General features: G+C 49.2%; 1 protein-coding gene across 3 annotated transcripts in view; it reads left to right on the plus strand.

Annotated features, from left to right (window-relative positions):
- Positions 1-13787, plus strand: part of ZNF236 (zinc finger protein 236) — a 106327-nt gene that overhangs the window by 83997 nt on the left and 8543 nt on the right. The window contains exons 26-28 of one of the 3 annotated variants that reach the window (XR_008422321.1): positions 3004-3118; positions 3800-3881; positions 4930-4949. Coding sequence is in view for 2 of the 3 variants with exons in the window: in XM_053902850.1 (XP_053758825.1) it covers positions 4930-5117; positions 13174-13305 (320 nt within the window). In the remaining variant the exon portion in view is untranslated. Of the gene's footprint in view, positions 1-3003; positions 3119-3799; positions 3882-4929; positions 5118-13173; positions 13306-13787 lie in introns of those variants that run through there. The other 2 variants (XM_053902850.1, XM_053902849.1) reach the window with 2 other exon arrangements.

Here is a 13787-nt window from a genome sequence, read left to right on the forward strand (position 1 = left end):
TTCCTCCGCGCCCTGCAGCCTGAGGCTCCTGTCACCCACCGCCGTTAGGAGAACGCAGTTTTAAAATAGCCTCTTGCTAAGCTTTTCAAGTGTAGAGTTCTATAAAAACTTAAATGAGCTCTAGTAACATAAATGACAAGCTTCACAAGTAATGGTCAACGGTTTCCAATGACATGCCTGTCTGGTTTATCTCCTCTTGTAGAGATCTGGTTAATTTCTTAGCCTTCTTATTTTCCAACTCTCTATATCATTTTTTGAGAGGAAAAATTTAATTTTTACATATAGTTGGAGGCGCAGCTAGGCTTTTTTTCTTTTTCATGCTTATTTGAGATGCTTTCTTATCCGGTAATTCATTTCTTCACTAACAGACTGTATAATGTGTACTGTGTGATAAGAATTGTACTCAATCTGGGAATAGAATACTGAGCAAGGCAGACGTAGCGCCTTTGCACTTAGGATCCTAGGAACTAATAGGACACAGGCACTTACTGAGGAATCCGTAAATCATTGTAAACTTGTGGCGGTAACGATGTATAAAGGAAAATAGGTCATCGGTCCTGGGGGATTTGACCTGGTTGGGACAGGGCTTCTGTGAGAGTGGGGCTGGGAGTGTGGGGGCGTCTGTCCACCCCTGTCGTTTGCTGAAGCATGAAATGAGGCCCGAGTGGTTAAGAACTTTGTCTGAATCCCGTGTCGGCAGATCCGGAGTCTGGATTTCTGGCCCGTGATGTCCCCTCTGTATCTGATCCTTGTGTCTCGTGGGCCGGAGCGAGTGGCTGTCCGGCTCCGGTGCGGACTCTGTTCTGGAATGCTAGCCATGTGAGCTCTCTCGGCCCACTCCCCTGGGGCCGTGAAATCTCGTGTCTCCCTGGAAGCTCTGCTTAACATCTTTTTGAATCCTGGGCAAATGGTTGGAAAGACCAGTGGTTTCAGGTGTTTCAGTTTACATGGAGTGGTTTTCTTGTGCTGCTCTGGGGATCCTGGGTGTTTGCTGGTGCAGCAGATAATTGAAAATGGGAGATGTTCCGATCAGGATGGAGAAGCGGATGGCCTGAGGGCCCTGTTTTGGCCACCAGTATACTTCGTTACAACACTGTCGTCTGGTTAGACAGGAAGTGTTTTCCCTTGGGATCGCCCCCCCCCCCCCCCCCCCACACACACACAGCCGTAGAGCCTTGCGTGCAGGGAAGGGTCCCTCGTGCAATAGAGCCGATCACAGCCAGTTGTGCGTAAGGGTCCTGGGTGTTATGCACTAGCGTTTCTTTGAAAACAACAAACGAGCCCTTTTCCATGAGTTAATTATTTTTCCCTTTGGACTTACTGTTTTAGAGCCAGCTGAGAATACTTTCTTTTTGATGTCACTTGAGCTTAATTTGGTGCCTTATTCAAATTTATCTTCCAAGGAATTTAGTGAAATAAAAGTTGAGCTCATAACGTGAACACGTTTGTTTAGTGATGTAATAGCAGGTGTCATAAACCCAGGATCGAGTTTATACGACCAGGTCAGTTGTATCATGTTCTCGTGTACCTTTGCCATCTTTGAACGATTCCAGATACAGGAAGAAATTCTTCCACACGCTGAACTACTCAGGCCTTGATAGCTGGCAGCTATTTTGAGAGGTTTGCGTATCCACTGGTACCGGTGATAATGCGGGAGCTGACCCGTCAGTACAGTACAGGGCGGGACATTGCTTCTTGAAAGGGCGGCGTTTTCCTGAGCGTCAAAGTCACTCCCAGACCAGGCTTCGGGCCACGCCGTGCAAGAGTTGAGACCAAAATGACTTTGACACGTGACTTAGACATGCCTCTTCTAAAACCCTCAGCGATTTTACAAAACTTCTGCTGCCAGCCAGTCCGTTAGAGCAGAGCAGGCTGGCATGGCCGTGACTGTTCTCACTTGTAGTTCTTTCCGTCTTGCTCACAAGATGGGCCGAGGCTCCCCAGCCCCCCGGGACGGCGTGGATCCTAACCGAAGCGTTGAAAAGAAGTGTGTTACGTTCCAGGGGGCTATACGGGAATCAAAGTGCTGCAGTCAGCGTTTCACATGCGAGGCAGAAACACGAGCTTGTGCTCGGGTGTCTGACACGGGGCCGAAGGCCATTTCACTGGCTCCACGGGCGTCCGCGACAGCATCGGACACACGTGCTTGTATCAGAAAACGGTCAGATGTGACGCAAGTGCCCTTTCAGAGGCTTGAGATTTAGCACAACTTTTTAAGGAATTGATCTCAAACGGGAATCATCTTTTTGTTCTTACCCTCGTCCACTGTTAAGATAATTTTGATGAATAAATTGGGTTATGCTTTCAGTGAAAAAAAGGAATTCTTTCCTTCCTTTGTAAGGTTATTTTAGCCTTGGTGTCTTCTAGATTTAAGTATAATCAATTACTTATTTCCCATTCCCCATTTGTTGGGTACATTTTATAATTAAGGAGGACATTCTCCCCACTTTCTCCTTGGAAACGAATGGCTGGACTGTGTGTTTCCCTGTTCCCGTGACCCCCCCCCCCCCCTTTCTTGCCACATCTTTGTTTATCTCAAGAAAAAACTCATCTCTCATCCTTTAAACTACTTATGAAACTTTCCCAAATCGTAATTAAGTTTTCTTAGAAGCTATGAAACCTTATCCCAACAAAGATTGAATACAGTGTTGGGTTTGAGGACCGTAAGAGATTTGTTAATCCTTTAGACGTTCCTGTTTTTGGAGTTAAAATCATATGCCGAAGTAGGACCTAGCCGTCTGTGGTACAGCCCGAGCGTTTTTGTGCTTCAGAGCCGGTGAATGAAAACTGAAAGTAAGACTTCGCAGCCTTTGCTCCAGTATTCAGTCTCAGTTTCCATGTTGAGAGTATTTGAGTTAAAACTGTGGTTTCTGAGCTTTAAATAAATCTTTTCCCGTAATTTAGAACTATATATTGAACAAATGTGATTTAGTTACTTAATTTCATGCTGAAGAAAATTCCATTTTTTCCTACTCACATCACCTGTTTTTGGACCATTTTGAGGATTGAAATTGTACTTGAGCTGATATCCTCTTTGTGGGAAATGTCTTGAACGAAGCACGCACGTGAAGTGCACCCCACACTTGGACAGAGACGTGAGCTCCAGGCGTTGTGTGAGGTTAGTGTCTCCACTGGCCCGTGTGTCAGGATTCGCTTCAGCGAAACGACACACAGGCTTCTGTTTTCTCGTTGCGTTTCTTGTGCTGCACAGCCCTGGACCCTCTCCCTACGTTAATAATCGTCAGAGAGAAAGACGCTACTGGTGGGAGGGGAGAAGAGGTCTCGTTCCTTCACTTCAGGAATTCCTTTATTTCGGGTGAGGTTTGACCAAGTCTTGGCCATCCGAGGAGCGGCTCTTGGCTTTGCTTCTCGTAGATCTAATCCTGGCGAGCCTGGTGCCGGCACGCCTCTCTCCGCCCGGCGCTTTGACAGCCCGGCCCCCGTCTTCTCCTTAGTGATTTTGACCGACATCGGTTCACCCGTCTGGTCACTGCCACGTTTTACAGGATCCTTCTTTTTAATCTTTGCCCACTCCTGTTAAAATCATGCTGGTCTGCGAGAGTAAGGGTGCGTGGAGGTGAGGTTAGAACACGAGCTTGACCGTCGTGCTGGTAACTGGAGTGCTTAGAACATACACCCTCCACAAATCCACACTCCTCCGGTCCTAGCGTGTCTTAGCAGTCCGCTCTGCGCAGATGCCCGGCAAGGTGGGAGGGGTCCGGCGAGGTTGTCTTTGGAGCCCCGGTGGCTGTGCAGAGCAGAGACTCCTAGCCTCCTAATGGTTATACTGCTTTTGAAGGTTCCAGGTCTGTGCAGCACAGTGTGGGACTCCAAGAGTGTGGATCTATGGAGGCATTGTATTTGGAGGACTCCAGTTACAAGTAAGTAACCTAGCTTCCCTGTTGGCCCCTGATCAGAGCAGAGGCTCTGGACCGATGTGACCCAAGTCACTGCCAAGGATCCTCAGGAGTCTCTTTTTGTTTTGTTTTCACACCTAATGAGGAAATAGTGTTTTCAGCTCTGCTGCAGTTACCATCTTGGTGTATCTGTAGCACCGAGCCCAGCGGCTGACACCGTGGATGATAAGTCATGTTTGTTAGATGAATGGAAGCCTAGATCGTGAGATTTGTGCGTGCGTGTGTGTGTGTGTGTGTGTGTGTACACGCATGTGCATGTGTGCTATGCTTACCAGTGAAACCTCACAAGCGTGTTTTTGTCGGTGCGGACCGCAGGCCCTTGACACCCCGTGCTCAGCCCTCTCATTTGCCAGTCGGGTGCATGAGTTTCTGTTTCGTAGAAGAAAAGGCCCTCCTTTGCCTGATTCTGTCCCAGATACCTTCCTTTCTCTTCTCATTGGCTACAGGGGGAAAGTGTCAAAAAGTCTTGTTGTCTTTTCCAAAGAAGAGTAAGATATCACGAAGGATAAATTAATGTTTATAGGGCGCATGAGGTTCGTTTCAGACGAAGCAGACCTAAAGGAAGTGGAGGGGAGGCCTCAGCAGAGATGGTCACGTGAGCTTTGGAGCCGATCGGTGCTCAGGGGGTCACATTCGGTGCCTTCAGGCTGCTCTCTGGTCCTCGACGGGGACGGTGTCCTGGAAATTCTTGGCAGTTTCCTTCTGCCTTAGCGGTAGTGACTAGGACTGTAGGGTCATATTTTTACTCTTCTCGTCCTGTTTTGTTTTTTCTCTACGTTATACTTAAGCAGAGTGTATTTATGTATATAAAGATATTTAGGAACTATAGAAGCCTTGCCATGAAATGGGAACAAAAGATTCTCTGATTATCTTGATGCAATTTCAAAAGCGGGGGCGATGTAGACGCTGACGATGACAGACACAGTTCCTCTATGAAAGCCGCTCTTCCTGTCCCAGCGGAACCGGGCTTATCTAGCTCCGCCACTGATGTGTTCATTCTTCTCTTTTGCAGAACTTAATGCTACAACTGGAAGCCTGCCTTCGACGACACCCATGTCTCCGTCGGCCATATCTACTCAGAACCTGGTCATGTCTTCATCAGGGGCGGGGGGAGATGCCAGCGTCACGCTGACTCTGGCCGATACTCAGGGCTTGCTCTCCGGAGGACTGGACACGGTCACACTCAACATTGCTTCTCAGGTAGAGCACGGCCTTTCCTTCATGGAGACTACCCTTTAGTTTATTCTTTCCTAAGTGTGTATTCTGATCGTCTGTTTCAAAATTGTTTTTTTTTTTTCCTGATGAAAATACAAGTAGTATGTTCAATGCACAAAGGAGAGAACAAGAACATTCCGATAATACAGAAAACTGTTTTCAAAAAATCCTCCTCCCCAGGGGTGCCTGGGAGGCTCAGTCGGATGGGCGTCTGATTCTTGATTTCTGCTCCGGTCACGATCCAGGGTCATAGAGTCAAGCCCCAAGTCGGGCTGTGTGCTTTGGGTGGAGCCCGCTTGCCATTCTCTCCCTCTCCCTCTGCCCCTCCTCTGCTCGCAGGCGCTCACGCTGTCTCTCTCCGTGTCTCTCTCTTCCCCCGTCTCAAAAAAGAAAAAAAAAAATCCACTGCCCAAACGGAACTAGGATTGCTGTGTTAGTATATATATCCTTGTAAACCTTCACGCGTTAACGTTTCTACAGAAATGAGTTCGTGTGTACGTGGCGTGGTGGGAACCTCTCGCCCGCTACTGCTCGGTGAGTATCTTCCCCGTCAGTGATTTCAGGAATACGCAGTTTTCGAGTGGCTCCGCAGCATGTAGCTCTAGGAGTTTGTTGAGGGGCGTTCTGTGGCCCTCAGGGGCCCCACAGGTGGTGGAGGGATCTCACGCTCTCAGTCACTGTGTCCTTCGATGAGTCAGCAGGTGGCCGTGCTGGATTGCAGGTGTGCGTTTTGAATAGTGCGTTGAGCTGGGACACCGCAGCACGTCTCGGTTTAGTTGGAAAAGCCACGATACGGTAGAACGAAGGTAATTAAGGAGAACCTAGTTTCCCTCTGACCCCCTGGCTCCGAACCCCCTAGGACGCAGAGCACGTTCGGGCAGCACCATCGCTCCGCCCCCCGGCGGCCCTGTGCGGAAGGGTACTTACCGGGCCTCCGGGGCGACAGTGTCCCGGACCCGTCATGCCAGGCGCACGCTGGCTGTTTTGACTCTGCAAACGGACTTCCCTCTTCTAGGTTCTAGTTCTTTCCATTTGTAAAAGAGGGACGTTTCCCGCCTCGCCCCCTGGCCAGTGCTGAGCCAGTTTCCGGCCGTAGGAACACAGGCCGTCGCGCTTGCGAAGTGCTCGCGGGCTGCTGGCCAGTGGCCCTGTCGGGGCCCCCGGGGTGACACGCACGCGGTGGCGACGCTGCCCGGGCGCCCCCCTGGGAGGGCCACTTGGAAGCCAGCGTCCGTGAACCTCATCCTCACCGAGTGGCCTTCTGTGGAAAAGCGTGTGGTGGGCGCTGTGCGGGGGGGGGGGGGGCACTGCTGAGTTCTGTGCAGCCAGTCCTTGCTCACATCGTGTGACAGTTACGTGTTCTCACGTGTTACTCAGCACCTGTTTTCATGACACAGTCACCCTTCTGAATACCGAAAATTAGCATTGTGTTGGGGGGGGGGGGGCGCCTGAAAATTAGCATTCTGATGTGGGGGGGGGCGTGCCTGAAAATAGCATTGTGTTGTGGGGGGGGTGGGGCGCCTGAAAATAGCATTGTGTTGGGGGAGCCTGAAAATTAGCATCCTGATGTGGGGGGGAGGGGCACCTGAAAATAGCATTCTGTTGTTGGGGGGGGCGTGTGAAAATGAGCATTGTGTTGTGGGGGGGTGCCTGAAAAATAGCATTCTGTTGTGGGGGGGGGCGCCTGAAAATTAGCATTGTGTTGGGGGGGGCCTGAAAATTAGCATTCTGATGTGGGGGGGGGGGGCGCGCCTGAAAATAGCATTGTGTTGTGGGGGGGGGGGGCGCCTGAAAATAGCATTGTGTTGGGGGAGCCTGAAAATTAGCATCCTGATGTGGGGGGGAGGGGCACCTGAAAATAGCATTCTGTTGTTGGGGGGGCGTGTGAAAATGAGCATTGTGTTGTGGGGGGGGTGCCTGAAAAATAGCATTCTGTTGTGGGGGGGCGCCTGAAAATTAGCATTGTGTTGGGGGGGGCCTGAAAATTAGCATTCTGATGTGGGGGGGCGCCTGAAAATAGCATTCTGTTGTGGGGGGGTGCCTGAAAATAGCATCCTGTTGTTGGGGGGGGCCTGAAAATTAGCATTGTATTGTGGGAGGGCCTGAAAATTAACATTCTGATGTGGGGGGGGCGCCTGAAAATTAGCATCTGTTGGGGGGGGCGCCTGAAAATAGCATTGTGTTGTGGGGGGGGGGGGCGCCTGAAAATTAGCATTCTGATGGGGGGGTGCCTGAAAATTAGCATCCTGATGTGGGGGGGGGCGCCTGAAAATAGCATTGTGTTGTGGGGGGGGGGGGCGCCTGAAAATTAGCATTCTGATGGGGGGGGTGCCTGAAAATTAGCATCCTGATGTGGGGGGGGGGTGCCTGAAAATAGCATCCTGTTGTTGGGGGGGGGCCTGAAAATTAGCATTGTGTTGTGGGGAGGCCTGAAAATTAGCATTCTGATGTGGGAGGGGGGCGCCTGAAAATTAGCATCTGTTGTAGGGGGGGCGCCTGGGTGGCTCAGTCGGTAGAGCATCAGACTTGATCTCAGGGTTGTGAGGTCAAGCCCTGTGTTGGGTGTGGAACCTACATACATACATATATGGGGCAGGGGGTAGCCGTCTTAAGAGGTCCATGTGCTGTGTTTTCTTTCTAGATGCAGGATGCAGGGAGCCTGATTGTTTTCTGGTGAATCGCTGTGTGTTGTTATTTCCTACCCTGATTCTAGCGTGTCCATCACAGGGCTGGGTTCGGGTCATCCGTGATCCGGGGCGGGCGGGTAGGGAAGGAGGCTGCGCAGAAAGTACCTGTTACGCACTTACTCTGCGAAGAACAGACTGCCGGTCCAGGTCCACGATGCCATAAAGGGCCTTAGTTTATTTGCTCCACCTTTGACTTGCTGCTAAGCTGCCGATTTTATATTCACACGGTGGTAGCTGTAGACAGGACCTTGTATCGTGGTTGCCATTCAAAGCCTGACCTACGCATGGTGCCGCCTTGCCCTTGACCGGCTGTGGCCGGCGCTCGGCCTCGGCGACGTGACTGCCGTCGTGTTGCATTTCTCTCCAGCCCCCGGGCCGTGTCACCGTGTGCACTTCTAGCCACGTAGTTCCGGAAGTAGCGTAAGGTAAAAACTATTCAAGGTACAGATTTTAATGAAATTCAGTGCCTTTGAATAACTTTTGTGGGGTGGGGTAAGGTTTGATCAGAAAGAGCCAGGGAACCATTTGCTTTTCTGATTATGGGTTTATTTTCTGTTGGTTAAATTAGATCGCTTTGTTTTCTGCAACAGTAGTATTACTGATCTCCAAGAGAAATTCTGTGGTTTTATTTGAATCTTTCCTGTCAGCTGCCAAACTTGGATTCACAATGATTTAAAACTGAAAATTTGAAAAGAAAAACAGAACAAACCTGTCTTAGCTTTAGGAGTGTAATTTTTCTAAGTGTAATGAATTGTTGTACAAATAAAACCATCATTGTCAAGAGGTCAGTGAACATCTATGGAAGTGTCTGTAAATATGTAAATTATCAGGATTGATTATGACTATAAAAATGTGACCTGGAAATCAAAGGTATTTGTGAGAAATTAATCGTTCTAGCAGTAAGTGTTGCATACAGGCGAGAGTCACTAAGACGCAAAAGCCGAATGGCTTAATATTAGTCCCTTAAGGACTATTCACAACATGTGCTGCTTGAATTCAGTGAGGAAATAAGTGAGAGCAGTGAGAAGGAGCTGCTGTCTACAGGTGAAAGTCACACAGCACGTGGAAGATCAGGGTCCCCCTAAAGGCACGGGAAGGACACCAGATTGTAAACACGTGAATTACAATTTAAAGAGGTAGTATATTTAAAAAGTAATACACTTTTTTGAGTGTCATTTTTCTATTTTTCTGTGTCTGTTTATAAAGTCCACAAAAGAAAATGGTTCTCAAAACAAAAAGAGGTGGTCTTAAGTAGTTTACTTACATCGTGTCGTTAAATAGTTTTTAGCCAAGGGTCGAAGTTGAGTCTGTCGTAGCAGAATGTTTGGGACGAACACATTTATGTAAGACCACGATTAATCGTAATTTAAAACTTGCAACTAGCCCAACTAGAGAAGAATATTTTGTGGGGTAAATGATCATTCTGAGACAGAAAAGAATTAGTTTATTGAAAAATATAATGTGTTGAAGCCAAAGTTAGAATACAGTGATGTGACACACACTTGGCTTAAGAAGTGACTTTGTAGTTACTCCGCTAGGGGAAGTATTAAAGGAAAAATCGGTGGGTTATGAAGATTGCTCTTTCAACTGCAAACCTGAAGTTAGGTTTTCTTTCCAAATGTTGGACTGTTGTTGGTGGGGGTGGGGATCAGGCCCAGGGTGTGTCATCGCTAGGTGGCTAAGTGTGACAGTTTTTTTTGTTTGTTTTAAAAAATTTGTTTTCATGTTTATTTTTGAGAGAGAGAGAGAGAGAGAGACAGAGCATGAACAGGGGAGGAGCAGAGAGAGGGAGACACAGAATCCAAAGCAGGCTCCAGGCTCTGAGCTGTCAGCACAGAGCCCGATGCGGGGTTGGAACCCATGAATTGCAAGATCATGACCTGAGCCGAAGTCGGACGCTTAACCGACTGAGCCACCCAGGCGCCCCTAAGTGTGACAGTTTTATAAGGAAATAAATGCAAGCATACGTTTAAAACTCTGTTCAAGAAAGCAGAGTGATTCTTCAGCATTTATTCTGAAAACAAAAAGAAGTAACTGATTCTTGATGGGAATTCTATTTTATATGAATTCTTGTGGGTTTTGGTTTCTTGTTTGTTCGCTTGGTTTTTATTAACTCTATTAGTACAGATAACTGGCCCGGTACCAAACATAGGAAACTTAGTGGTTAGACATGTAAATGTGGTTTTCCGGGTCTTAATAAGAAGTCAGAATTTGACAGTGGGGTGAAGCGGACACTGACAAGTCTGATTGGAGACTCTCGATGTGAAAAGCAGCCGGTTCTGAAGTAGCGGGACTTGTTTTAGCCCGGGCTGCTAATTCCAGCTCCTCCGCTTCCTTCCTGTACGTGTCCCGTCCTGGTCCTGGCTTGTTCTAACTCTCACGGCATTTTCATTGAGGCGCAGGGTTTATTGTAGTTCATTAAGAGTTCTACAGGGAATTCAGGCCATGAGCTGCTACGAATATATTCCTGGTGAGATTAGCACATGGGAATATTAAATTAGGTTGACTTAGAGGGACCTGACAGGGAGTCAGATTTGCCGTCGTACCAAGTCTCACCCATCAGTGTGGCAGCTCTTGGTAATTTTGCAGCAGTATTTCCCAGGCTTGTTTGCACGTGAGAATCCTTGGCTCTCGTCCTGCAGGGTTGATTCAGTAGTAGTGGGTGGGGCTGGAGTCTGGTAGTGGTCCCCTCCCTCCCCGTGACTCTCCTGCAGCCCTCGGCCCAGCAGCGTTCAGGTGCTTGCAAAACCCACGTGTGCTTGAGAGCGAGAATTCCTGTAACTTCCAACACAGTGCGAGCCAAATATAGCAAAAAAATACACTGTAAGTAATACTGCGAAGCGAAAAGAAATGACTTTCAGATGGCGTCATTTTAGCAGATTCAGGTCACTGCATTCATGAGTGTGGCTGATGGTTGAGCATTTATTTTACTAGATGCTTGATTTTTATATATTAAAAAAATTTTTAACATTCATTTATTTTTGAGCGTGTGCGAGAGAGAGCAGGAGCAGGGAAAGGGCAGAGAGGGACACACACGCCCACAGAATCCGAAGAGGCTCCAGGCTCCGAGCTGTTAGCACAGAGCCCGACATGGGGCTCGAACTCAGAAGGTGCGAAACTGTGACCTGAGCTGACATTGGACGCTTGATCGACTGAGCCACCCAGGTGCTCCTGAATGCTTGATTTTTAAATCAGGGTGTATACGTTAGGAAGACTTAATATTAGCAGTTGAACCACCAACGATAAGCTAGTAAGTTACGTGTGTTTGGGGTTCTTTTCGTTAAACTTTTTGAGATAATTACCGACTCGTCGTCAGTTTTAAGAAACATACGGGGGGAGCCAGGGCACCCAGTGGTAGTATCTTGTGAAGCTGCCGGTGTAGTATCACAGGACCTCCCATCCCACAAGTTCCAGCCCACGAGGTCCCTCACGTTTGATTTCCTGCATCCCCTTCCCCTGACAACTGCTCATCTGTCCCTCGCTTCTGTAATTTTGTCACTTCGGAACAAAAGGAGCTGCGATTTCTCCTCGAAAACCCTATAGGAGCTGAGTATTGCAGAGGCCTTAGCTTTCTTTGAGAGCATATGGATTTACCGAGCCAACGCTGGTTCTCAGGTGAATCAGAATTTCTGGCCAGCAGTTGCATTTGTCTTTGACGGGTAAAATTACGAAATGGGAATTGATGAATTTTGATCGATGCCATTCCCCCAAATCGGGTGGTTTGGCGAGAGGGCAGGCAGAGCCGGCCGCAGACAAGGCACCACGGACGGTGCGGGAGTCACCAGTACTTGAAGGGAGCCGTATCGAAGCGTCTTCCCCACCAGAGGGGGATAGCGAGCGGGAATCTCTGTGGATGTAGATCGGAACTTTTCAAAATACGTCCGTGTAAAAAAATTTGATATATGGAGACACCTAAAATATCATTTTGGTTTTTTTGTAAAGGTGCCTGCAGAAAGCAGAGAATCCAAATCAATTTAAGACGCTCCTTTTGTCTAGAATCTATGACGATGTCCTTGTAAATTTATGTTCTGCCCCATTGCCTCTGTTTCCCTGCGTGCCTTGGGAAGTGTCTTTCCACAAGAAGTGGACCTAAAATTCCTTCACTGCCTTCTCAGTCCATTTTCCACCGCCCACCCCTGCTCAAGTCTCTGCCCCATTGGAGCACAGCTCGCGCAGTGTCCCAAAGACACAAGAACAGCCCTTGTCTTCAGCCGTGGGGGACCTGTGACACGGGCCACGTTCTTTACGACCCAAGTTCTCTTGGAGACTCCTGGCCCCTTCGTGCGTGGGCGTTGGCTCTTGAATCCTTGTGTTTCGCGCACACGTTCTGATCGCGGGTCGGCCGTGTTGGGAGTCTGTGCCGATTCGGCAGCCCGCGCTGTGTGTGTGCGACGTTTGCGTGGCTCCCGCGCTGGCGTGTGCGGTCGGCCCGCCGGGCGCAGTGGGAGGTGTGCTGGAGCAGGGGAAGGCTCAAAGGAGCTGGTGGGCCACAGCAAAATGGAATGTGTGGTGTTTTGGGTTTTTTTTTTTAAAGTTGATTTTGAGAGAATGAGCAGGGGAGGAGCAGAGAGAGAGGGAGACACAGAATCCGAAGCAGGTTCCAGGCTCTGAGCTGTCAGCACAGAGCCCCATGTGGGGCTTGAACCCGTGAACCGCGAGATCATGACCTGAGCTGAAACCAAGAGTCAGATGCTTAACCAACTGAGCCACCAGGCACCCCCCAAATGTGTGTTTTTAAGCGCGAGTGCTTATGATATATATATATATATTTACAACTTTGTTGAGATATAACGTGTGTGCTGTAGTGTTCACTTGTTCAACTTAAAGTATACAACCTACCGGTCTTTAGTATGTTTACAGAGTTGCACACACATGATCACATCTAGTTCGGGAACATATCATCACCTCAGAAATGTGGCACCGTGAGCAGCTCGCAGTCACCCCCGTGTCACCCCTGCCCACCTCTCGCCGTCTCCCCCGCCCCTGACAAGCACCAGGCGCTCTCCCCTTCTGTGGACGCACCTGTTTGGGACGCGTCACATGAGCGGGTCTGCACCGGCCCCCCTCACTCAGCGTCTTCTGTTTCCACGGCTCACCCTTCTCGTGGCTGGAAAAAGCGTAGATACACCTCGGTTTACAACCCCTTCTTGGTTGCCGTGAATGTTCGTACATAAGCGTCTTTGTTTCCCTGGGGCAGATACCTGGGACGGAGCTGCCCGGTCACCTGCTGATTCTGTGGTTGTTTCCGAGGGCCTGCCAGCTCATTTTCCACAGTAACGGCTCCCGAAGCGATCTTTTAAATTCTTCCTGGGTTCGATAACGGTACGGCCTCTGACACAGTCTGTCTCCAGCAGGGTCAGCAGTTCCCAGCCTTACTCACGGATCCCTCGCTCTCCGGCCAAGGGGGAGCGGGCTCCCCACAGGTCATCTTAGTGAGCCACACCCCCCAGCCCTCCTCCGCCGCTGGCGAAGACATCGCCTACCAGGTACGTCACACTCAGCCACAGGTGCTGACGCACACGGACCGGGAAGGGCCGGTCCCTCTGGGGGGGCCGTCTGCACCCGAGCAGGGATGAGGAGTGGGCGCTGCGGGGCAGCCAGTGGTGAGCGGAGCACACTGGTCTCGTCCGGGCCCGTGATATGTTGCTTGTTGGGTGGGCTTTCCGTATTGCAGGGTCATGTAGAAGCAACTCGTGAGTCTGGTTGTAAATTTATTCCTCTGGCCAACCGATCCGATTTCACTCGGCCGTTTACCTGCGTTTAGTTCTTTTCATAGGTTTTCTTGTCAAGCCTTTGCTGATTGTTTTAAGTCTGGTTATACTTTTTCATGCATCACACCTATGTGTGTCTGCATGACCTATTTGTCGTTTGACCAGTTTTGTACTTAAAATGCATGTTTTCAGGGTCTAAGATTTAGTGAATGATAGTTCTAAATATACAAGAATCTAAAAACTCTTTCCTTAAAACT

Source organism: Panthera pardus, unplaced genomic scaffold (assembly GCF_024362965.1).
Source record: "Panthera pardus isolate Hobbes unplaced genomic scaffold, ASM2436296v1 HiC_scaffold_15, whole genome shotgun sequence".
NCBI lineage: Eukaryota > Metazoa > Chordata > Mammalia > Carnivora > Felidae > Panthera > Panthera pardus.